This window comes from Macrobrachium nipponense, chromosome 7 (assembly GCF_015104395.2).
Source record: "Macrobrachium nipponense isolate FS-2020 chromosome 7, ASM1510439v2, whole genome shotgun sequence".
Classification (NCBI taxonomy): Eukaryota; Metazoa; Arthropoda; class Malacostraca; order Decapoda; family Palaemonidae; genus Macrobrachium; species Macrobrachium nipponense.
The window spans coordinates 108,039,867-108,067,593 of record NC_061109.1 but is presented as its reverse complement, the minus strand read 5'-3'; the positions used below and the strand labels follow the sequence as shown (position 1 = coordinate 108,067,593).

Here is a 27,727-nt window from a genome sequence, read left to right as displayed (position 1 = left end):
GCTCTGCCAGCGTTAACTCAGAGGAATTTGTTTCTGGTGATTAGAAATTAATTTCTCGATATACTGTGGTTCGGATCCCACAATAATCTGTAGGTCCCGTTACCAGGTAACCAATTGATTCCTAGCCACTAAGAACTATCTAATCCTTCGGGCCAGCCCTAGGAGAGCTGTTAATCAGCTCAGTGGTATGGTTAAACTACCAAGATGTAAAACCGGAAGAGAAAGTGCTTATTATTGCTGTTAATTTTGAAGGATCTTTATGCAAGTGCTTAGCTGGTGAGAGAATTGTGAGAGCTTTCTGGAAAGCAGACTTCCAGGGCATTATATTTCCAGAAGGCCTCAGGTCTCAGTGATGGAAAGATGAGCCATCTCCCCATGTTCAAAAGCTCTCTGATACTGCAATTCTTGTTTCGTTATGCAAAAAATAACAATGGACAAGGCTCTGAATTATTAGTGTCTTATGGGAGCCGATACAGCAAACAACATATTGGTTTGTGCTTGGTGAAGGAAGTTCTGGAAATATTGGGCCGAAGTTTTTAGTCATTCATTACAGTGAAATGGCAGCATATAGATTTTGATCGTCCTCCATAGCTTGTTGATATTATATTAGATATCAAAAGGCTTTATTTCTGGAATAAGGCATCGTGTCTCAAAATTTGTAACTTCTGCCATATTTTAAAGGTAATTGTTTACCTTGAATTATTAAGGCTTTGTCTTGTCGCAAAGTGATTCTGATTTCGTTTTTTATAGTCAGTTAAAGAATACTTAGCAGAAGTGAACGGTCTTGTCAAAACACAATTTGGAAACTACAGGTAGAAATGAGCAGAAAGCAATCAGCTGCTTTCTGCTGCACCAGTTATCACAGACCAACGCGTTATCTTGGCACCACCATCATCGGAAATTATGGATAGGAAAATCTCCTTCATCTCTGTAAGGGTTCAAACGATGATTTTGTACTTAACGTCCTCGGGGAAGCAAATGTTAACGACCGCAATCACAGGTTTCGAAAAGTTTTACCTTGGAACTTCAGTTGTCTTGAAACTTGATTGCTTCTTCGATCACTTGTGATGGTCGTTGGCAACGGACTGTAGACATAGGAAAATTGCACGAGGAAAAAGTTTGATGTCATATTCCAGAATTTGGGTTCGAATATTTGTTTGTATGCGTTTTTTTATGTGGCGTGTAATGAGTTTTCCCAATAGCTATATACATGTGATAATGGCAATGTTAAATTTTTTATTCTGATAAAGGCAATTGCGGATTTCATAGAGAAACCGCTTTTGACAGCACGTATATTAATTATAATAATAACAATAATTTTGGTACATAGTTACTTATTTATATATATATATATATATATATATATATATATATATATATATATATATATATATTTGTGTGTGTGTGTTTATCTGTTATATGTACGTAGTAAATACACACACACATACTCATACATACATGCATGCATACATGTAAGAGAGAGAGAGAGAACGTTCTCTTACACGAAAGTCCATCGGGAAGATGGAAAGGACAATAAAAGTTCATAACCATAAAAATCGAAGTGACGTGAATACAGTTATTGTAATTTGAGGCCATGTCCCCAGGAAGCAGGCAGTGCGGCTGTAACAGACCTAGCGCTTTATATTGACATGGCAGAAGTCCCGGATGTACTCCTAAGTGGCCTTAGTGGTTTTGAAGGGAATGGAATACGAGGGGAGGGGAGAAAATGGAAAGAATGATGCCGAGGCACAAATAAGACGAGGAAATGGCTGTGGTGATGGCAGTCATTAGGAAAATTGATATGAGGCTGGCGATTTAAATCAGTAGAACTCAAAAACTGAGCATCCAGCAGGGTCATTAAAAGGAGCGAAAATTGTTGAAAGATTGTTGAGGAAGGAAACGGGACAGAAATACAAGAAAGCGATTATTACTGAAGCGAAGAAAAGACGGGAAAACAAATGTCATTATTGTACCGTGAATCTTTTATAAAATGTTCCGACTCCCACGCCATGAATTATTAACTTGGAATGGAGGGAAAGAGAACACCGAGTGGTCTTGTAATTAACTTAGAGAAAAGGATTTCTAATGGGATATATCCGACATCGATAAAGCGGTTTATTTTTAATGGGTCGTTCACGACCAGTATATCATAGTTCGGTTTAATACATTCTTTTCCAGAGAAATATGGTTACATTATTGAGAAGTTAAGTAAGCGAGCAAAATATTACCTGTATATCCATTACTATTATCTCGCCTTCTTCCACACTCATAACACCGTAAAAGTACAATGCAGACAGTGTGCCTTTAGCGATGCATTGCAGGCGGCGCAAGAGGTTCTTCGCTGTCTTTTCCGTCCCCAGGTGCATTGCTTTTTACCTACCTGATCATCCCTTCGTTCTGGCATCTTCTTACCTGTCCAGCGCTTCCTCACTTTGCCTGGTTCTAAGTTTCACCACTAAAGAACCAAACCTTTGGACGGACCTCGTTGGAAGTCTAAATATGTGACTGGGTGAGGGTGATCTCGTCTGCTATGTAGAAATCATGGATCCTGGTAGAAATAATGAAACGGTATTCGGAGAGTCGACAGTACTGTGAACTGTTTGACATCAATCATTGCGCTATTTTATGCTTGCGATCTTATGAATGAATTAGAATAAGATTTGCCTCCTCTTGATTCGTCAAGATTCGAAATCTTCATATCTTTTTCCTAAAATTCTTTGTCAAACAAAGTTGGCTGCACTCTTTCTTCCGAAAATTTTTTTTCCCTTATTCAGATGAGGTATTTATAGTGACTGCCTGCAAGGTGAATTTGGAACAGGTACTGCGTTTGCTCTCTTTCATGTATATTGATTTTCTCTGTTTTACATAATATATATATATATATATATATATATATATATATATATATACATACTATATACATACATACATACATACTACATACATAATACATACATACATACATACATACATACATACATACATACATACATAAATACATACATATACACTTACTGATAACCTGGCTTGGCGAGTCTCTTGTCTTCCAAGGAACATATGAATGTAAAATGACACAGCATTTGCTTTTAAGTATTGATTCTAACTGCTGCTCTCAAGTCATCTTTTGTGAGATTTTTCTTTTTCTTCTTCTCCTTCTTCTTCTTCTTCTTCTTCTTCTGAACGTTAGCTATTTTTCGTTCATTGATTACTTATGAATTTCCAGTAAATGTATTATTGTTGCTTTGTTTTAGTTCTGGTTTAAAAACTAGACGATGTTGTCTGCCACGTAATTTTACATTTACCATCACCTATTTACATATTTCATTTCTGTATATACCTTCTTATATGCTTTAAGATAGTGTACTTTAGTTTAAAAGAAAATTCACCCTTTGAACTAATATGAAGTGTGCAAATATGTAATGGAAACTCTCTCTCTCTCTCTCTCGTCTTTTCTTTGTTTGTGCGACAAGTCCAAATGGGGTTATAGCTGCCCCTCCCAAACTTCATTTTCCTTTGATGAGTCGTCGCCTTTGCCTTTTAGACTTAACTTCGGTGGAGTCATGAATTAAACATGTCTATTTGTCGTTTGTTGTATGAAGCCTGTGTTTGTGGGTGTTTGTGTGCACAAGTTAGCCTTTGGAGTGACTTTTTTGGAGATGAATTTGCCGACAATGCTATTTCTCTCTCATACGTTATTCATGCATGCGTGCTGGTGCCTTGAACTTGCTAATTATCTTTCTCGCCTATTTTTGCTAGATTATTGAGATTCGCCTACGTCTCGTATTCCAGCTTTAATATGATAATAATAATAATAATAATAATAATAATAATAATAATAATAATAATAATAATAATAATAATAATAATAATAATAATAAGGGAAGTAGCTCCAGGACTGATGCAGAAGAGTGTGATCCTAGAAACGGCACACATAGCAAGAAAAGTGATGGACTCCTAAGGAGGCAGGATGCAACCCGGAACCCCACACTATAAATACCACCCAGTCGAATTGGAGGACTGTGATAGAGCAAAAAAAATAAAATAATAATAATAATAATAAAAACCCATTACTTGCAAGTTTGCGTTTCTGTTTTCTTCTTGCTATGCACAGATGTTTGTCGATAGCTCCTGTTGATGTCTTCATAGTGCACTGAATTTGGTAGCAGTACCTTTTGTAAATTGTTCATGAGAAAATGTGCATATAAAAAGATGAAAAAAAAAAATCAAATAGTGGGTCTATTTCTACCATAATTTTTTTGAACTGGGAGTTCGTCGACTTTTTTGTCTGTAATGATAATAATAATAATAATTATAATAGTAATAATAATTAATAATAATAACTAGTAAAAGTTTATATTGATTATGATTTTATCGGGATAAGTTCTTAAGAAAAAGTATATAATGCAGCTTTTTCTTCTGACATTTAAACTAAACTGGGGACTGAAAGTAAAATTATATTTTACTAAGTTTTAAAAGTTTCTCTGCATATTTTTCAAGGTTGTACTCCTCAAATGAGTTTATGATTTGTCAAAAAAAGATAACCTTGCACAGATGATGCAGGAATGATTAACTAACAAGCAAACTTAAATAATGACGTAGGTTACTCAGTCATTTCTTAAATATTTTGGACTTTTTTGTTATAATAGTCTGATGTTTCATATTTTAGAAATCATGTAGTACAGAAATATTTCAATGAAAACTGATTAATTATCAGACGGTGTCGTGGAAAATTTTGTTTAGTTATTACGAAAGTGTATAGGAGTAAGAAGGATGAAGGTTTCTCTCTCTCTCTCTCTCTCTCTCTCTCTCTCTCTCTCTCTCTCTCTCTCTCTCTATATATATACACACACACACACACATATATATATATATATATATATATATATATATATATATATATATATATATATATATTTATATTATATATCCCTAGTAAATGCTGAATATATTGCACCACTGAAATAACACCACTAAAGGGAATTATGTATAAGTGTGCCTACCATCTACTTTCTATCTACCTATCTATCTCTAATTATCTATCTAACTATACATATGTTTATATATATATATATATATATATATATATATATATACCATTGATATCGAATATACTAAATCACAAGAATAACTTAATCACAAGGGAATTATGTATGAATAGGGTTCCTACCATGTTAATTCATGCATGCTGATCTCATTCTTGTGGATTTCAGGCTCTGTACTTATAGGTAATTATAAGTGATAACTTCATGTACCTTTTCTAGATGACTAGTTGCATAAGTCAGTGTCACCCATGTCAACCCAAAAAGGTATAAATTCCAAATCTGGGAGAGGTAAGGGCATTTTATATATATATATATATAGATAGATAGATAGATAGATAGATAGATACATAGATAGATAGTACATAGATAGATAGATATATGCTTTGATTATTAATTTTACAATTAAAATATTCCTAAAACAGTAGCAATTTTGAATGGTAACATCTGGTCGTCCGAACAGATACAGTTGAAATATAATTTTCATTGTTTTGTCTACTTTGTAAGCAACTATTCCTAATGATCTTTGGATAATATATGGTAGACTGAAACAGGGACGATTAAATAGATGGCTGATATATCAGTCTTTGCTTTTCGTTCTCATATTTTATAGTCTTGTTTATGTGAAGAATATATCAGAGTAAGACTATGGAATCTCTTGATATCTTACGGTAAGAAAAGAAAGGAAACGTAGGTAGCTGATAGATCTGGGTTTTTACTTCTGCCTCAGTTTATTAATTAAAGCAAATAAATGTAGCAACTGAGTAATGTACGGTATGCATTCTCATTTTGTAGATATTTCTTACTGTTTTTCTAAGGTAGGTGTGTCTTCCTCTTTCTTCCCAAGCAAAAGGATTGGTTAAATTACATTTGACATTTCATTTATAGGTACTGTCATCGATATAAACCATATAATGCTGATTGTGATGATTGATATATAAAAAAATTTCCTTTCATGATGTATGTTTAATTGCACTTCATATAACCTTGAAGGGAAATTTATCATAAAATTGCGTGCTAACTTTTTTATTTTTTTTTATCGTACCTTGCATTATACCGTGGTGGCACTGCTGTGCAAACACGCCCATTATTCTATGTACCAACAAAAGTACAATTTCTCAGACGTTACCGTCAAGCAGTCACGGAAATGAATAGTAATCAAAATTTTTCCACCTACAGGTTTAACGTCAGCTCAAGCCCAAATGGCAAGATTCAGCGGAAAAATTGGCAATGTGACAGTAACAGCAGGCCGAGATGCTTCCCTTTCCTGTACGGTTGAGAACCTTGGGGACCACAAGGTTAGTTTTGAAGTGTTCACCTATTTGTTTGTGTTTGTTTACGAATGATTACCACTCTGTTTCGTCAAGGGTTTATTGAGGGATTTAGCGTTTTGTCTTCTACGTCATTATAATCATCACCTCCAACGCCGTGGGGCGCAAAGGGCCTCTGTGAAATTCTGCTGCTCATGTCTTTCTTTCGCGTTCATTTCCACGCATCAGCGCCTCGGTGGCGTGATCGGTATGGTCTTGGCCTGCCACCTCGGTGGCCGCGAGTGTCATTCCCGGGCATTCTATTGAGGAGTCAGAAATGTGTATTTCTGGTGATAGAAGTTCACCCTCGACGGTGGTTCCGAAGTCACGTAAAGCCGTTGGTCCCGTTGCTGAATAACAACTGGTTCCATGCAACGTAAAAACACCATACAAACGAAAACTTCCAGGCATCTCCGCTCATCCTCAGACTTTGGTCTTCTAAGTGTTCTGGTGCCCGCACATCATTTTTTTCTTCGTACCACCTTTTTAGATGCCTCTTATATATAAATACAACGATAATCACGATGCAATTGTAAATACATATATAGAGTAATGTCTACCTTATGGAAACTATGATGGCTATTTTTATTAATGCGAAGAACTGGGATGAAAAGCTAATTTATATGCCTTGTGTCCTTGAGAAATAGTAACTGGCTTCACATCTCTAATGGTGTATGCTATAAAAAAAATTCGGAATAGAGTAGTTATAGGTTATTCCCCATTGAAATAAGCGCATGCTATAACTTTTATACTATGGTTTTTGTAGAATTTGTTATAACTCCTATGGAGCTGACAATACATTTGATTGTCTGAGATAATTATTTTTCCTTTTTTTTTTTTATAATCGATCAGGATGAAAACACCCTACGGTACTATATGTTGTCGTCATAGCCAAGCAAATGAGTAGTTCAGCTGCGGTTAGCTCCACAAGTCTTCTTTAATTTTTCTGTGTTCAGTTTTTCCATCAGAAAAGGAAGGGAATTTTAAAGTGTTTCTGTTAAGGTTAAGGCCAGCATCTGTTAGCTTATCGGCTCTTCTTAGTCGATTAATACAAATCTTATACTGATATTGAAGGAACTCTACTTAATTGCCGATCCAAATGGGGAACGATAGAGATTCCGGATAGAAACGTGAAAAAAATCTCCAAAAGAGTGTTTGCATTTTGTTGATAAAGATGTCATAAATGTTAGCCAGAGACGTCACGAGTTTTCCCTTTCCGCCGTGAAAAACAACCAAATGGTAACTTAAATTTTAATAAGTTTAACGTTTCTTGATTGCGCAGGAATTGCTACGAAATTTTAACTGAGAAAACTTAATAGCAATATTGAATGACACCAAATGAATACACTGGACGTTACTGTCTCTGCTCTTTGACGAAAGGCAACAGCGGAGATAATAATGCTAATATAAGTGATGGATACAGTAATCTAAACTCGAATGAAGCCTGTGCTTTTCCAGTGGAATTCAAAGAAAGAAAGGTTTTGGGGAATGATAAATGTTTTCGTCCGTAGAAGTGTTTTAGAGATAAATAGTAGCGCAATTTTTTTGGCCATCTGCGTGCAGCGCGCAGATTTGCACTCTACAGACAGAGAGCATCAAAGTTCACCCAAAATAGCCTCAAAGCAAAGGCTCAAGCCGATAAAAGTTGCTTGTAGTCTGATTTGCATGTGTTCAAGCTTCGCCAAGACCTAAGAGCTCTCTCTCTCTCTCTCTTCTCTCTCTCTCTTCTCTCTCTCTCTCTCTCTCATGTCTGTCTTTCTGCTGGTCCATTTTTAAAACAAGGGAAAATATTTATATAAATAATGAATTAAGAATATGGTTATATTGTGAACGTAACTAATTATGCCTCAATTTTTAATGTGTTCTTATCGGTATGATTAATTGAAAATGTGTGCGCATTTAAGGTAAGCAATTGAAAGTTAAATTGCCAATAAAAATCTCTTGACATGAATCATTATATCAGCTAGACTGATTTCAAAGTGAGAAAGAGGGAAATATATTTTCAAAAACAAAATGATAAAAACTGACGCAGCTTACTGTCTGTATGGATGAAGGTTGCTACAAATTTCTCTCTTTATGATCCAAGTGTTCTGGGCTTGCACTGGAAATCATTGGGTGCCATACTGAGAGACGATTAATTTTTTTCTACACATGTCAGTTCTTAAATGATGAATTTACAGGTTCTTCATTCCCGCTATTATTCCGTAACCTAGAGCGATAACATGTAGCAAATATTCCCTGTTGAAGGAACCAGGGACCACGTTTCTCGTAATTGTATTTTGATTACCCCTCTCTCTGACCTCTTATGAGAGCCAAAGGCCTAAAGCGTACTAAACCGTATCATCCATAAAATGTTATATTAATTTGTGAAAAACGTATAGTGTGTCATGTACCCTTCAGTTATAAGTTTATAAGATTCATTTCACAATTCTTATTCTTATTTCATATAAAATGCCATAATTTGTAAAACAAACTATTCAGCCCTATCAAAAGATAAGTTCTGAACAACTATTACTCAGTGATGTTTTTCGATAAAACCATTATTATACGAGATATTTCAATGTTAATATGGCGGCTAATACAAGCGCGGAAGGCCGTGGGACTTTTGATATGTTGTTCATGTCAGATAGCTCTACATTTATGCAAAGTTTCAGCTTTTTTCTAATTATTTCACATCGAAACCATATAGTTCCTGGGCTAATATTAGGTGTAGCTATGTGCGTGTAGGCCTAAGCCACTTGAATGTACTTCCTTCGCCCTGCAGGTAAGAAATGCATATTTCTTACTCAAGGAGACAGATTTCTTTCCTTATTCACTTCTAATCAGGTGCACGATCCCTATAGGTAGCCCCTAGCCATCCGAGCAACGTCAGAGAATGAGACTGGTCATCAGAGAGAGAGAGAGAGGCATACTAACCAGTTAATACTTGAGTATATGTTTAGTATTGGAAATTATATATTTGGACAGCGTAGCCATACTACAAACTCGAAAAGCAAGGGCTTCTATTTGCCATTATGGATAGTTATGTTAATGCTCATGAAAAATCTTATGGTGTTTGGGCGAATGGGAATTCTTAGACGTGCGCAGTGAGTAAACATTAGTCGCTGTAGCCTGCTTACAAAAATGGAAATTTACACTTGATTTCATCTGTATAGCACGCTGCTTCTATATACGCACCTAAAATTAATCTTGACCATTCCACTTGTTATACTGTTTTCGTAGTAAATTAGAAAAATTAAGGAGCTTACGCTCTGTCCCTGCGAGCTTTTCACTCAATCACAGATCTGATGTCACGAATATCCCCCTTTAGAGTCAGTGTTGATCGTTATGAGTGTTATTCGCTACAAAAACGGCGTTTAGTCTTTGAATTTGTATGGCTACTTAATCTTTGTGCATTATCCGTAAAAGTAATGTTTTGACGTTAGGATTTAACATGAGATGTCGTTGAATTCTGCAAAAGAAACTTTGAGAGCGGTGAGGTATATAATTATTTTTAAGTTTAATCCTACTCAGTATCCTAAGAATTTCGTCATTTGCTCAATTTCTTAATGCATTTATAACTATTCCAGTGATTGTGTTCAAAGCTTTATCGTTGTACAATGGAGTTTTCACTCTGATAAATTTTATTACTCAAAGTGAAAAGATCTTGACCGAAAGTGAACTTCTGGAAAAATGAGAACTCTTTTCTCGTTATTAGTAGGATAAACTACGTTTATGGAAGCACTTGATTGCTCAGTGATCTTAGACTCAAACTTCTAAAAGGTTTTGACAATCTTCCTCCTTTGCTGAGCTTAAAGAGAATAACGTTTCATATGAGAAAATTCAGGACCATTTACCCTCAAAAATAGTACTTGAGTGGAAGAAAAAAAAGGACACAAATAGAGCAGATGAAACGCGCCTCTTTTTCGCCATCGCAGGAGCCATAAAAACTCTTAGCAATATTAAAAATGCAAACGTCTGATGGATGAGGCAGGAGGGGCGGCGACCCCCAAGAAAATTCCTTGGAAGGCCTCCGCGTCACGTCCCACACTTGCATTTCTATCATTTCATTCTTGTCCCTTCTTTGTAAGGCTGTACGTATGAGTCAACGTTTATCACTGTGGAAATGTTCATCGTGCTAACGACACCTTATTCGAAAGCCGACCTGAAACGATATCTTTGTGTACTTGTAATCAATGCACAATACCAGTGACAAAATTTCATTCAAAGAAGAAATTAAATAAAAGTGTTATTCAAAAGAGGAATAGAAAAATATGCACTGCACACGACCCATAAAACTAACTTCAACGTTCTAAGTTCCTACAGAGCTTTCAAAACGATCGCGTTATATTCTTGCCTTCCAGGAGCGATAACGGCTTGTAAGTCCGATTCCCGGAAGCTTGCCCATACTTAGGACGACCACATTTTATGTCCCTTGGCAGCATCCAGTGATAACGGCCCTTTGATGGTCAGTGCCACATTCTTTTAATGGTTAAGGAAGAAATGGCACTGATATTCTCTCTCTCTCTCTCTCTCTCTCTCTCTCTCTCTCTCTCTCTCTCTCTCTCTCTCCAAATTTTTCCTTTAATAGCATAAAAATGTTATTATACACGAAGGTACGTAGCTATAGATTTTTGTTTACAAAGAGTGTACTAGTAGGAAGTGCATGTATTATTTTCTTCTTATTCAGAATTCTTTCCTTGTATATATATATATATAGCAAAGTTAAACACTGTATCCGTGTTCTAATATGTTGTAGGAAGCCCACAAAAATTCGGAAAAAATTGAAAGTTTTTATTTAAGCTTTCGGAGAGTACATTCTCTCCCTCTTTCAGAAAGAGAAATAAAAGTTACATAAACTGAAAACAACGGTCAAGGTAAAAGAAATAACATACAAGCATATGGTTGTATCAGAATAACTGCCCTACGGTGGTTTGCCAATCTTGTTTAACAACTTAGCTACACTAACTACATGCTTTGTCATAATTGCATTACAGAAAAGGTCCAGTTTAAAATTACTCTTATATATATTCATAGCGTCAACATTTTGGATTAAAATAGATTCTAAAAGTTTTCTTTTTTCAGTGTTTTATTAACAACCTTTATGTTTTCATTTTTGTCTAGGTTAACCATATGATTTTTTACTTTTGTCTATGTTGAAACAGGGCGTTGTTTTCATCACCTTTCCTTAATGAGTCACGATGTTGTCTTTTTCTTCTGTCAAAATCAATCGTTTCACCTATATAAGTTTTATTACACTCTTGACAGGGAATTTCGTAAATGCATCCTTGTGTTTTGTCTACATTTTTAACATTATTTGTTAAGTACTTTTTAACAGTGTTTGTATTCTTATATACTGGGACAATGTTGCAAAATTTTAAATATTCGTTTAAAAGTCCAGGGTTTGTTTGGCTTTGGTTTGTGGTAAGACTAAAACACTATTATTATTACCTAGGAAGCTCCTTTTCTCCCTTGCTACATAATATATTCTACGTGCCTTAAAATGCAGAGTCATATATCCATGCTTTTTCTTTCCATTCAGACGATGTCAAAATAGGTGTTATTTCTAATATATTCTTGAGAGCGTATAAACTTTGTGATGTTGAATTTTTAGATACTGAAATCAATCATATCAAAAATGTTTTCACTGTACTTGGTTACAATACAAATTTTATTCAAAGGGCGCATTTTAAGGCACGTAGAATATATTATGTAGCAAGGGAGAAAAGGAGCTTCCTAGGTAATAATAATAGTGTTTTAGTCTTACCACAAACCAAAGCAAACCCTGGACTTTTAAACGAATATTTGAAATTTTGCAACATTGTCCCAGTATATAAGAATACAAACACTGTTAAAAAGTACTTAACAAATAATGTTAAAAAATGTAGACAAAACACAAGGATGCATTTACGAAATTCCCTCCCTGTCAAGAGTGTAATAAAACTTATATAGGTGAAACGATTGATTTTGACAGAAGAAAAAGACAACATCGTGACTCATTAAGGAAAGGTGATGAAAAAACAAACGCCCCGTTTCAAACATAGACAAAGTAAAAATCATATGGTTAACCTAGACAAAATGAAAAACATAAAGGGTTGTTAATAAACACTGAAAAAAGAAAACTTTTAGAATCTATTTTAATCCAAAATGTTGACGCTATGAATATATATAAGAGTAATTTTAAACTGGACCTTTTCTGTAATGCAATTATGACAAAGCATGTAGTTAGTGTAGCTAAGTTGTTAAACAAGATTGGCAAACCACCGTAGGGCAGTTATTCTGATACAACCATATGCTTGTATGTTGTTTCTTTTACCTTGACCGTTGTTTCAGTTTATGTAACTTTTATTTCTCTTTCTGAAAGAGGGAGAGAATGTACTCTCCGAAAGCTTAAATAAAAAACTTTCAATTTTTTTTCCGAATTTTTGTGGGCTTCCTACAATATATATATATATATATATATATATTATATATATATATATATATATATATATATATATACTATATAGGATCGTATTTGTAATTCATATTACTAAGAATTGGATTCCACCCTATTTTACTTTGATTCGCCACGTGTAGCCATAATTTTTATATCTACTTAATCACAGATCTTTCAATGAATTTACGAAGCTGTAGACTAACCACTTGGTTTTCAATTAGCTGGTCAATAACAGTGATTTTGATATGCTGCTTGACTGCCTTGGATTGTATTGCATTTGCTGGTCGATCGCTATGTTTTTTTTGGACTTCAGAAAGCCTTTCGTCTTAGACTTCCAGGACTGGAATAACTCGAGTTACTGGGAGAGAATATTTTTCCATCCAGTGCAGTGGGGTTTTGAAATTAACCAAAGTCGATCTTTTCATAATAAATATGTGATGAAAATAAAAACTTTACATGTTATTGTGATCGTATGATTACATAGAGTGAAGGTCCAGTCAGTCAATAAACTGTATGTGTGCATATTTTAAATTTACAAAATGCTTTTCTTTATATATATGTATATATATATATATATATATTCTATATATATATATATATAAATATATATATATATACATACATACTACATACATTACATACATACATACACACACACATATATACTATATATATATATATATATATAATATATAATATATATATATATATATATACGGATTCCAGGTGAAGATATATAAAAGCATACAGCAGGGTCCACAAAACACATCAAATAGGCCAAAGTTTATTCACATGATACGTTTCGCACATGTTCTATGTGCATCTTCAGTCTGTAAAAATAACATAAAATTTTTTCAAATTTACAAAAAATATATTAAAAATAAAGTTAAGAGAGAAAAAAAAATTATTACTTATAAAAATTAATATAACTTGAAAGGATTACAGTAAAAAAGACCCAGTTCTCACCAAACCACTCAAAGGAGAAGAAGAACGAATGACCAAGATTTCACACCAGCCTACGACTTCAGTTATGCGAGATAAAGAGGAGAAGCGGAAACGTTAGAGTTCAAAGAAGAAACAAGCCGTTTAATGTATAAAGACTCAAGGGTTGTTAGGTAATCACTGTGGCTTGTACCACCAATAAAGGAGAAATGCTTTTTATTAACTTCGATTTTACATATAGAAGCATGGTTTTTTAAATTGGAAAATTCAGGTTTACTCAGTTTCTGGCCCGTTCTAAAACTGTATCCCATATGGCCGCAGGTTGCTGCAGGTGAGATATTGTAGCCATATGGGATACAGTTTTAGAACGGGCCAGAAACTGAGTAAACCTGAATTTTCCAATATAAAAAACCATGCTTCTATATGTAAAATCGAAGTTAATAAAAAGCATTTCTCCATTATTGGTGGTACAAGCCATAGTGATTACCTAACAACCCTTGAGTCCTTATACATCAAACGGCTTGTTTCTTCTTTGAACTCTAACGTTTCCGCTTCTCCTCTTTATCTAGCATAACTGAAGTCGTAGGTTGGTGTGAAATCTTGGTCATTCGTTCTTCTCCTCTCCTCCTTTTAGTGGTTTGGTGAGAACTGGGTCTTTTTTACTGTAAACTTTTTAAGTTATATTAATTTCTATAAGTAATAATTTTTTCCTCTCTCTGAACTTTATTTTTAATATATTGTTTTTGTAAATTTTAACAATTCTTATGTTATTTTTACAGGCTGAAGATGCACATAGAACATGTGCGAAACGTATCATGTGAATAAACTTTGGCCTATTTGATGTGTTTTGTGGACCCTGCTGTATGCTTATATATATATATATATATATATATATATAATATATATATTATATATATATATATATATATATATATATTTCACATGTATATATATATGTGTGTGTGTGTGTGTGTATATGTATGTATGTATGTATATATATATATATATATATATATATATATATATATATATATATATATATATATATATATAAAGAAAAGCATTTTTGTAAATTTAAAATATGCACACACACGGTTTATTGACTGACTGGACTTCACTCTATGTAATCATACGAACACAATAACATGTAAAGTTTTTATGTTCATCACAAGGAGACCTCTATTTATTATGAAAAGATCGACTTTGGTTAATTTCAAAACCCCACTCCACTGGATGGAAAAATATTATCTCCCAGTAACTTGAATTCGTAAGAAGAATAAAGTTATGGACTAGAACAATCATGTCCTTTTGGTTTGGTTAAGCTTTACGGTATATATATATATATATATATATATATATATATATATATATATATATATATATATATACCGTAAAGCTTAACCAAACCAAAAGGACATGATTGTTCTAGTCCATAACTTTATTCTTCTTACGAATTCCCTTTTCATCGTGCCGGTCATTCATAATTCTTTAAAAGAAAGTTCTTCAAGTTGCAGTTTAATCTTGAAAATACCGTACACAATCCGGATTCATTTGTTCGCATATTTTTCGTGAGAAGTCACTATATTTTTTTTTTCTCTTCTGCAAACGTAAATTGCATTTTTTCTTATTGCTTTCTTTGTTCCCTGAGTCATACATCTTGTGTTTAGAGAGAATAGTTTTTAATCATAAATGAGGATAGACATGACATTTTCACTTCTGTGTGAGACGCGTAACATTTTGGCTTTAGTCTCCGCCAATCGGCTTTTCGGCTGAACATGGAATACGTGTTCTTATATTTGTTCCTTCCTGGTTTTTAGTGGTTTTGTCTTTGTATTTACTACAGATGGATCTTCATGCTTGAAATTCACAACCAACAAACAGTGCCATACCATTGAAAATATCTACGGTAATGGCGCGAATTGTTTCGTCTTCTTATGCCAGGTACATTTTATACAAGTCCGAGTACTTTGAGCTTCTCTCCCTCCCGCTCCCAGGTACATGTTTAACTTCCAGAATATAATCACTTGTTGCCTGTCACGCGGCCCACCTTTTGATAAAATTTTACAGATCATATTTATCGCAATCCTGATAACAGACTAACAAGCAAACTGAATAAAAGAAGATAACCAACATTGGCAGAGGCTATAAGCAAACAGAAAATATGCCATGGGTACCATTATGAATTCATTTTCTATATCACTGGGGAAGTCAGTGTTATCAATAGGAAAATTAAAACTGTCCACATTGTGAATCGAGCATGAAACTTAAGTACGTGTAGAGCAACTCGAACTTATTCATTGTAGGTAGAGTTACATTGAATTTGATGCAGGATGAATGTGGGATCGTATTTTCATTGTTCCCGTTTTCACTCCCAGTGGTCTATCTCCCGAAAAAGGATTTTTCTCTTCACCAGCTAAATGCGTTTCTGCATGAATGTGTTGCATAACAAGACGAGTTAAACTGCAGCTATGACCAATTCATCTAAGCTTATTTGATTCATTTTGAAATTAATAAAACTATTCAGGTGACTCTGGTTTTGCTGGCTATATTGCAATTCGTATAATTTTTGAGATGCTTTTTAAACCAGGTTAAGTGTCGCGCTGAAATAGCCTACGTGCATCGGGCTAAATTAATTCAGCGTAATATATTCATTATGAGTCGTTTCTGTCCTTACATTCATCAAAGCTCGCCCAGTCTTTTAGTGAAAACCGACTTTCGGATGTTCCCCACGGTGCATTTGTAACAGACGGAATTTTACTAATGTTTTAATTCTGTAAGTTAAATGATCCAACTCAAGTTTGTTAAGAAATAATAAATTAAATAGCTAATTAACCGGCCACTATCCAGACGCTTATGCACACAATACTGAACAAAGAACTTGGTTCTGCCTTCCTGTACATAATGATCACTCATGTTGAATAGCATACACCTCAGGATTACAAAGATTTGGAATTTTACTTGCACTTGAATCCTGTTCATCTCCCTTTCTCTCGAAGGCACTATTAGATGGAATTATAGAAAGTATCTGGTGCTTCAGCCAGTGTTGCCTACAGTGGCCTTCACCCAGATTTACCTTCCTGTAGACCTCAGTTATTTTGGTCTGTAAGTACTACAGGGCGTAGCGCTAGAGCTTGCCTGATACAATGCTTGTCTTACGTGTTATGGTAATGGATAAAGCATTGAAAAGAGGATTGGCCAGTGTTTGAAATAGTCTAACAGATAGATAGATTTGTTGTGCCTTGTATTTTAGATGGTCACAGCCTGTGTTCATCAATTTATGTATCTGTGCTGTTCTGGATTGTTGTCCTTGAGTTGTCTGTACTGGCTAATTCTGCTTAGTAGTTTTTCATACTTATTTAGTGTTTGCTGGTTACTGGTGGCAAAATATAACTTACTTTTATGATATTCTCTTTTGATTTCAACGTTGAAAAATATTTGTAAAGAGCTCTCACACTCTCAAAGTAATTGATAGTTTTCGACCTTTTATGGCGAGAATGGGACCATTAAAGAAAATTCAAAATCCATAAATAAATACTTTACAAATCAATATTTAGGGTTAAACATCAGTCCTATTTAGTCTGATTTGTGAGTGAAGTCAGCTTCACATTTTGTGATATCCAATTTAATGCAAATAAAGAGCGTTCAGCAAGATCCCATTAAAACTTTCCTGTGTCTTTAAATAGCCAACGGCTCACGATGTCTCCGCCATATGTCATGTATATTTTGAAGTGCTCTCTCTCTCTCCTCTCTCTCTCTCTCTCTCTCTCTCTCTCTCTCACACACACACACACACACACACACACACACATAACTATGATAGTGTCTTTCCAATAAGGAGAAGGAATTTATTTTAAGTATTTCCGGGTTTGCCTTAATATTTCTCTGTGAATTCATCTATTTATATTAGATGAACGCAACCTGCTAATTGGTGAGTTATTTACTGTTTAAAAGTAATGTGTTCGATATTTTGTTTTTATGGGGTCAGCCTTTTGATTTTAGCTTAACATGGTAACTGGCCACAGTTAGTGTTTCCTTGGAAGTTTATTGTTTATTCGATCTGAAAGAAAACTTTAGCTTTGAAACCTAACTATTTCTCTTTTTTGTTAATTATGCGTTTAATAATTCAGGTACTTATTGCTGTTTCCAGCATTGGGTAAAAGCCTTTTACTACAGTTCCTATTGCTCATTACCTCTGGTGCAAGTGATAGGATTATTATTATATTATTATTATTATTATTATTATTATTATTATTATTATTATTATTATTATTATTGTAGTTATTATTATTATTATATGTAAGGATTCAAATTTTCTTCTTGAAGAAAAAAGCTCCAAAAGCCAAGAACGTTTTTCTTTGAACAAACTTGATTTACAAGAGATGAGATTTTGTATTCCAAGGGAGATGGATGGCTGCATGCACCCTGAGCAAAGTACGTCCTACTAAAGAATGAAAATTGAAGCCACTTGAGACATACCCCCTCTTCTCACTTTTGTTTATTCTAGTATTAACATAGGGTGAAACGTTTTTAAGCCACCGCAATTTTTTATGGTTGATAACATTACAGATGAGGTATTAAGAGTCGTAAAACATCAAGTACAACGTAACTGAAGAGTTTTCAACCCATTCTTATTACATTTTCAAACGAAAACGTGATTAATGCATACTAATCTTTCCAATCGAATTCAGCTAAATCTTATTTTTGGATCTTAAAATACAGAATTTTGATTATGAAAGAATTAAATTATATGTAAACAAAGATATGCATTTCAAGTGATCACTTGAGTCTCGTGTGATCTGTAGCATTCATAATTGTTCTTCCCTGCGTTGGGTCCGCTAAGCCTGTACCGGGAGGCATATTCCCGAGATGTATACTGGTAGTGCACCAGCCCATTTCCAGCCAATTACAGAGCTCCCCTTCGTTGTGACGTCACCTGCGGTGGGAGGAGTTAGCAACCAGCATATCGAACATCAGTATACACCATTTCTAATGGAAAGGAATATGCACATACGTATATGCAAGCTTAGTAACACAAACCAACTATTTCATCTTTAATAATATATACTTAAAAGAAATTGAGGGACTACCTATTGGAAATCCTGCCTGTTAGTTTTACTGCCATACAGACAGACATGGTTGTCGAACACGCCCAAGGAATTTAACCCCTTTAAAAACATTACGTATATGATATTTTCCAGATATTTGAAAAAAAAAATATATTGCATCATTCATCGACTACCTTAATACTCAATATTAAAAACTAAATTTGCAAATGGAAAGAGTCAAACAGCTTACTTTTCTTGATTTATTTGTAGAGAAAAACTCAGAAATAGATATATCTATAACTGGTTCACTTAAGGTAGATTCTTGGGTAATCCCTATGCCTATGAGACGTTTGTTTGGCGGGCGCTGATTGGCGGAGAGCTGCCTACCTCCCGGTACCAGCCAATCATAGGCCACTAAACAAACGTCTCGTAGGTATACGGTTCATCCAAGAATTTACCTTAAGTGAACCAGGTATAGTATGTCTAGCAGAAGGCCCACCTTTGCAGGATTCAGCCTGAATTTCTTAAGCGCTTGATATGAGAAATGTAAGATATATTATCATGACTTGCATTTTACGTCAAACTATAGTGCATTGCTAAAGATATAGTATTTATACTTGTTAACATTCATACTTGTTTTTTTTCTTTTTTTCTTTTTCTTTCTTTAATGAAGAACACATTGCACCATTAGAAGTTTACTTTTTCATGGTTTATTAATCGAAAGAAACCATTCATATATATATATATATATATATATATATATATATATATATATATATATATATGTATGTATATACATATATGTTTATATATGTATATGTATATACCTACATATCTTTACATGTATCAGTCTTTACATGTATCAGCGTTAATTTTCCAAGCGTTTGTTATGAAAAATATTAGAGGATACTACCATAATTCTTATCCACCGAGCTCACCATTTAACATCTAACTATGATGCTTGTCATAAGGAAAAAAGTTTTATTTTTACATTCATTTTTCAAAAGCAATAGTTTTAACGGCATTGTCTTTTATAGCCATATACGTATAGACCTAAGCAGAAAATCTAATTTAACCAAATAAAAGTACTGTCCAAAGAGCAACCTAATATATATATATTTCCTATATATTTTTAATCAGTGATTGGATACATGAGATTTAGAATTTGCCACAGTTTCAATAGCATGACCCTCCTTGGCTGGCAGATCCTCTTCTACAATTTGAGGTGGGCTAACATAGTATTTTTCCACGGCGTGCGCCCTTTTTCAGCTCCGAACCGATGTTCTGTAGCAAGCTACTTAGGTGATTTGTAGTTTTGACGGTGCCGTGATTTTCAAAACGATCGACGGCGTGAGATAAATTTTTACAACAGGACTCTTATCTTTAACAGTGATGGAGTCCTCAGCAGAGCTTGAGCATAATGGAAAATCCTCAAAATCGCATTCATCTCTGTCCTCAATATCTGCACTTTCATACTGCTTTTTGCTGACATTCTGCTTAAATATGTCCTTATGTCTCGGTCATCACTGTCTTTGTCCACAGCATCTATCTTTTCATTACTTATGTTTCTCTGACATGATACGATGTACGGTATCATCTGAAGGTATCATACGTTTTTGTAAGATTTAGTAATGCTCTCAAGTTAGGTCTCTTGCGATCATACAATTTGCAAACCAGCTGTGAAGGATAATTGACCAAGTGAAAAAAGACCAAATTTGTATGTGTATTTGCGCTTTGGGTAGGTATTTTTACGCATCCGTGTAAGTACGTCATAATGCCTATATGTGTTCTAGTTAATTTGTATATTTTCTTGCATAGAAACCTATATATGCTAAATTAGAATACAGTAGCTAACGCATGTGACTTTGCAGGACGAGCATTTGGCTTAGTTCAGCGCACGTTGCATCCCAATCTTGGGCGGAAAAATCATTTTTTCTTTTATTTGTCATGTCTCCTTTTACTAGTATTACAGATACTCCACATCCTCGAAAACTGATGGATTACCAGCGAGTTCTGCCATTAATGCCACTAACTCCCTTCAAGTTAATAAGTCACTCGCTACCATTGCATTCTCCATTACCTCACTTAAGACAAACACGATCGTTCATAATATATATATATATATATATATATATATATATATATATATATATATATATATATATATATATAATATATATATATAATATCGAAATGAGTGTGAATTACAATTAATTTTATTCACGGTTGCGTAAAGTAATGTATCCTTTTTCAAATTAATATTTTGCATTGGTTTTTCAACACTTTTAGTTGAAGAATGTTGCAAGATATTCATTTTATGTTTACGTGCTTCATAAATAACATCGTGACGGTGTCTGGGCTTCATTTGTATAAACTTTGCTTTTTAGACATTCAACTATTTTATTCATTTTCGTGAAAATAGGACTCTTGCTTTAACAAAGTACCTTGTTGACAATCTTGATTTTGAGATTTGGTCCCAAAACGGTTGCCATGTTCGTCTGTTTTCTTCCGCTTCCATCTTTGTTTGGTATTCACACGGCCGACGGGAAGGCGGCTTATCACGTGACATCTGACTTCGAGAGTTATTTATTTCCAAAATGGATTTTTGCTCGATGGCGATTTTATTCTCCACCTCAAGGTGACCTAATTCTTTATCAGGTATAAGGTTAAATGCTTTCGTTCTTTCTTTTCCGTTGCTAAAAATTGTCTCATTCATATTTCTTAGAAGTCAGTGAACACGTTTTAGGAGCTTCCAGTTTTCTCTTACAAATCTCTTCTATCTATTATTTCTGTTTGCTTATGTCATTTTTATTTTTTCATTGGAACGCTGCTGTAAAGGCAGAATTTTTTTCTTTTACTAAAATGAGTTCCATGTTACCCATGTTTAGGAGCAATACAATACGCAATACAAAGAAACAGAATTGATAGAACCGTTTCATAACTGTAAATGGGTGCTATTTATCGAATAAGAGGTTATTTGCTTCTGTATCATTCTCTTTGTTCTTGACTCATTTTTATACAGGTCCAGTGTTATAGGCGACCAATTGATATATTTCCTCTCTCCCTAAACACACACACACACACACACACGATATATATATGTATATATATATATATATATATATATATATATATATATTATATATATATATATATATATATATATATATATATACATATATGTAAAAGTAAAACTTATTTCCTTATGACAAGCATCATAGCTAGATGTGAAATGGTGAGCTCGGTGGATAAGAATCATGGTAGTATATACATATATATACATATATATATATATATATATATATATATATATATATATATATATATATATATATATATATGTGTGTGTGTGTGTGTGTGTGTGTATACATATATATATGTATGTGTGTTTGGGGAGAGAGGAAATATGTCAATTGGTCGCCTATTTCACTGGACCTGTATAAAAATGAGTCAAGAACAAGGAGAATGATGCAGAAACAAATGACCGCTTGTCAGACAAATAGCACCTATTTACAGTTATGAAACGGTTCTGTCATTTATTTCTTTGTATTGCGTATTGTATTGCTCCTAACATAGGTAACATAAAACTCATTTTGTTAAAGGAAAAAAAGAACCCTGCCTTTACAACAGCGTTCCAATAAAGAAAAAAAAACATAAGCAAACAGAAATAAAAGATAGAAGAGATTTGCAAGAGAAAACTGGAAGCTCCTAAAAGGTGTTCACTGACATCTGAGAAATATGAATGAGACAATTTTTAGCAACGAAAAAGAAAGAACGTCATAGGAAAGCAAGTGCTACAAGTTTAGCATGCCCTTCGGGTTCCACACACATGCGTTCGCGCGCGCACACACACATTATATATATATATATATATATATATATATATATATATATATATTTATACATGCATTCATACATACGTGTTTTTCACATTTTACATCAGCAAACAACAAATAGTGACAGTATCGCTATTGTTTGACTATTTGAACGGACATTCTAGCCTCCATCTTTTTTTCGTGTGCCATTTTTTCAGCAGACATTGAAGACTTCACGGCAAACTTTCTGCCAGACTTTCGTCTATCTTTATATCGTCTTAGTGAGATGAACAAAAGTTCCAACAAAACTTTTGTGTTCCTATGTTCAAGGGAGATAAAATTTCGTTGTCCCCTTTTTGCTTCCCCTTCTCTCTTGCCCCGCTTTCTTTATTCCGAGAACGGAAATGGAAGCTTCTTACGAAGGTTTCCACAAAGATAAAAACTAAAATGGGAAAATGCTTAGTGTGTTTAAAGATTTTAGCTTATATTATCATTTACAATGAAGCTTTTCGATATTAATTTTGATTAAATTACTTTAAAAATAAATTATTATACAAATTTATTTACGTTACAGAGATTGACGATTTACAATGTGTATTTATTATACCAAAGTAGACAGAGCTAGAAGCAGAGGTTTTAACACCCTTTTTCTTCCATTTAATATGCAATATCTAATCTAAAAACATTTCGTTCAAAATGGAAGTGACAGTAAACGTTCACCTTCCCAGAATATCTCTAGTTAACTTTACCGCTTGGTTTGATACTATACATTTTACATGCTTCTCTGTAGAATTTCCTTCCGTCATTACTAAACACTTACATGGAGATCTTAAGAAGCTCCAGAAGTACGGGCGAATTCGTGGAATTTCTTTACAGTTGCTGAATCTTTTATTCTAGAGATGTGTTCTGTGAGTATAAGAAAAGGTGACAATTTTGTGGATAAAAGATCACGTACAGACTGCTTTGTTGGCGGGGAAGCTCTTTTCCCCCCCTCTGGTCTTGTAGCTCGGTGGTCGTGTCTGGTTCAGAACTGCACGCCTTGTGATTGAATCTCGAATTCCATACCTATTTGTTGGTTGACTGTTGTGGGTCTCAGCTAGGGTGGGAGGAGAGAAGACAAAAATAGACAAAGAAACGATAGACGTTAGTGTGCATTGCTCCGTCAAATTGTTTACCATCCAAACGGTAGGGCTTTGACCAAGTAATCCTCAGTTTACTGGAATGACACAATTCATAAGTGACACGCGCCCCCCCCCCCCCCCTCTCTCTCTCTCTCTCTATCTCTCCTCCCCTCCCCTCCCTCTCTCTCTCTCTCTCTCTCTCTCTCTCTCTCTCTCTCTGCATCAGTATTTGTTAAATATGTGAATATGTACATGATTACGCCGGTATGTATTGGGATTGACTTTGTACAATATAAAAAGAGTCCACGAAACTTCGCCGCACTGTTGATAATTTCAGTCCAGTGTATGAATTGCTCTTATTTCAGCCCTTCAGTCTTGCTTTTCAGCGAAATATTGGAAGAAGGCACTTAGGTTTCTGTAATATTACAGACTTTTTAGTTGTAATGATGTGACCACCAAGGCTTACTGTCAAGTCCCAGTGAACATGTAAATTTTGTGTACCGTATTGGCTATGTGGGTTCATTTTACATGTGAGGAGCTATGCTGATTATACATTATCAAAAGAATTATATTATATTAAGGTTGCTTAAGATTTCGAAAACAACTTTATTTTAGAGAAACCGTCCTGGCCAATGGTTTGTTTAAAGCATATATTTCTTCAAAATAGAAGCCTTTTGCTGATCTGATAATTAAGATCTCTCCACTATTAAATTGCAATAACTGAGAATCTGCATCTTTAGGCCGTAACTTTTGAGTGGCGTTTCTTCCATCTACTCTACTCGTAACTATATCAATAGGGATTAGAAAATAGAGTTGTTAAACTCATAGTGAAAACGAATAAATAACACTGTATTATCAGACACAAAGATTAACCAAAACATTAGCACAGACCTCTCTTGTTCCACAGGTGGGCTGGATCCACCTGAAGCGGCAGATGATCGTGGCTGTCCACACTCGCATGATCTCGCGCATCTCTCGCTATAGCGTCACCCATGATTCGCACAAGACGTGGACGCTGCACATCACTGGTGTGACGGAAGAAGATGGTGGGTATTACATGTGTCAGATCAACACGGATCCTGCCACTTCCCAAGTTGGCCTCCTTCAGGTCGTAGGTGAGTGTTAATCCCCGCTGTTGCGTTCATCTGCAGATCTTTAGAATTTTTTACGAAATAATAATGGTGATAAAATAATAATATATATATTATAATTATGATTAAAATGCGAATAATAATGAAGTATTAAAGGCATTGATGTGGGTATCGCAAGTACAATTGAAGGATTAGGAAAGTATTATTGTTCAATTATAGTGTATGTAAAACAAATATTGAATATCTTAATCATTCTGCCGTGACGTTTCGCCTAGCTCTTCCAGGCGTCCTCTCAGGCGAAGGGGGGTCGAGGGACTGTGGCAGGTGTGGAGTCCATGAAGAAAATCATCATTTAGAACTTCACCCCGGCTGAAGAGGGCAAGAGTATCGAACTTGTAATACATTACAAGAATAACCGGACTCGAGACCTTATTATGAGAAACAACCCCTCCCTGCCAGTACGAGACCCCCTCAAACAGATGACCTGGTCTACCGCTTCGAATGCCCATGTCGGTATGCTTATGTCGGTATGACCACCATGCATCTCTCGAAGAGGGTCTCCTGCATGTCCAGGAGGGTGCCATCAAGAACCACGCACTAACCAGCCTCAAATCAGCTCTTCCGTGACAGTGTTATTCAGAATACACGAATAATTGGGAGGGCTCCTAATCCACGTCGCCTGGGCTTGCTTGAAGCTCCCATTATTCAAGGGCAGAAACCTTGATGAATACTACACAAGAGGCCTTCCTGCTACCAACTAATGTGAGAAAAAACACCATGAACTCAAACAATACCATCATGCAGCGAAATTCCACCCCATTGCAAGACAACACCATCAGCAAAGATAATACTGAAATAGAAACCTGGAGTAATACAAGCAATGATGCCACACAGCCGTCGGGCAATAAAAATTCGGCCTGCGGCGGCATCATTCAACCCCATGACTCCACACAGCAATTGACCTATCAAAATGCGGTCTGCCGTGACGTCACACAACCCTGAAGGTCGACCAGGTTGCAACAGAGCAGATATCTAGTCTAGAGACTGGCCTGAAGCCAGTACCTAACAGTCAATAGAAAACCATCTCTGTGCACCCAGCCAACCAAAATCCAGCGGCTGGAAGAACCCCCGCTGACTCCCTGATTTAAAAACAGAAGGACTCCTCCACACTAACCACAGTCCCTCAACTACCCTCCGCCTGAGTCGATGCCTGGAATAGCTAGGCGAAACGTCACGGAAGAATATTTAAGATAATATTGTTTTTGACATTCATTATAACTGACTAACTCTACGGGATTCAACCCTCACATTTCACTTACCTAATTGAAATAAATTTATATTATTTATTATTATTAACTTGAGTAAGACCCTAATTATTGAATATATTCTTCAAAAAGTGTATGATGTGGTGAATATACGGAATTTTAATGTTAGACACTATAAATCAGAATGGTGGCATATTTTGATTGGAATGCAACTTTGCTTTAGACACAAAAGAAAATAAAGTGATTTGAACGAATTGCTCGTAATACAAGTACTCAATTTTCGAGGTATCTAGCTTATGTGCAGGCAGTGAATTCAGTGGGATCTTAATAAAATTGTGAACAATATTGTATCTATACTGTTATTATTAATATGAAAGGAAAATGCGTTGCCTCAAAGTTTTAGGCAGTAAAGGAGTTTTCCGCAACATTTTGTATTATTATTAAGATATTTTCATATCTTAATAATAATCAGTATTATTTGTTTCATTCATCATTCTATTAAAAAATAAGACAACTGGATATGATCCACATAAAATGTAACGTGCAATCATTCCCGTCATTATCCTGTTAGTCAAAACTTTTGATGAATATACTCGAAGTAATGTTTCCTTAATTAACAAGGAGTCTGCATGAGTTTACCTTCTGAGTCATGGTAACGTCCATGTTTACCCAGTTATCTAGTCATCTTCACGTCTCAAGAACATGTGTTCGAAGCTCACGTTTTAACACACATACACAAACTGCAATCATAACTGTACATTATGTTAACAGGCAGAAGTAGCAACTAAGTGTGTTTTTTACATTCTTCGAACAGTTCCACCAAACATCGTCGACGAGGACAGTAGTAAGAGCGAGATCCAGGTTCGGGAGAAGGCGGACGTGAGTCTGAAGTGCTCAGCGGAGGGATCTCCTGAACCTCGCATCATGTGGAAGAGGGAAGATGGTGCCATGATTGTGACTAACACCAGGAGTCCAGGTGAGAGACACTCCAGTAAGATACTCCACAGTTGAAGCATACGTATGCATCTCGTGTATGTAGTATGGATCATGAGACCCTGAGTGCTTTGAAATTTTTTGGGAAAACGTAATATTTCGTTGGTGTACGTCGCAGCATAAATTTTATGACATTATATGTATGAAGTTTGCTTGTTATGGACCTAATTTAACAGATTTTCTGGAAGCAAATATAATCTTCAAGCCCACATCACAAACTTTTCCTAATTCGACTTTATCATGCTTAAATTGCCTTGATGATGTGTAGTACTTGGCTCTGATATTGTAAGTGACGGTTGGTGTTGTTACTGCTGATGTTGATTAAGCTGGCCTTATGCCAACACTGCTTTTGGCGGAAATAATTTCGGTGTAAACTGGAGCACCTTTATATAGTGGTTCTTAGTGTTAAGTGAAATAAATAATTTTCCTTGACTTGAACAGCTGACCGTCATCCTGTCCATGTGATCTATTTTCCAGTGTTGATAACTGAGGAGATATTGCATTTGTCATTCCCTTGATAATGAGGGCACCTTATTATTAATATAATGATAATGACTGGGGGAATAATTTTAATTGCCATATTCATTAGAACAACTATCCCATGCACTTTATACTAGATAAATAAAGAGTTAGAGGTTTATTCACACACACACACACACACACAAACACAAACACACACAGAGGGGCA

At 35.0% G+C, this 27,727-nt stretch overlaps 1 protein-coding gene across 1 annotated transcript in view; it reads left to right on the top strand.

Moving 5' to 3' along the window:
- LOC135217509 (lachesin-like) overlaps positions 1-27,727 on the top strand; it is a 473,181-nt gene that overhangs the window by 423,171 nt on the left and 22,283 nt on the right. Inside the window, exons 2-4 of the mRNA XM_064253464.1 lie at positions 6,219-6,337; positions 24,598-24,805; positions 26,861-27,022. Of these exons, the coding sequence (XP_064109534.1) occupies positions 6,219-6,337; positions 24,598-24,805; positions 26,861-27,022 (489 nt within the window). The remainder of the gene's footprint in view (positions 1-6,218; positions 6,338-24,597; positions 24,806-26,860; positions 27,023-27,727) is intronic.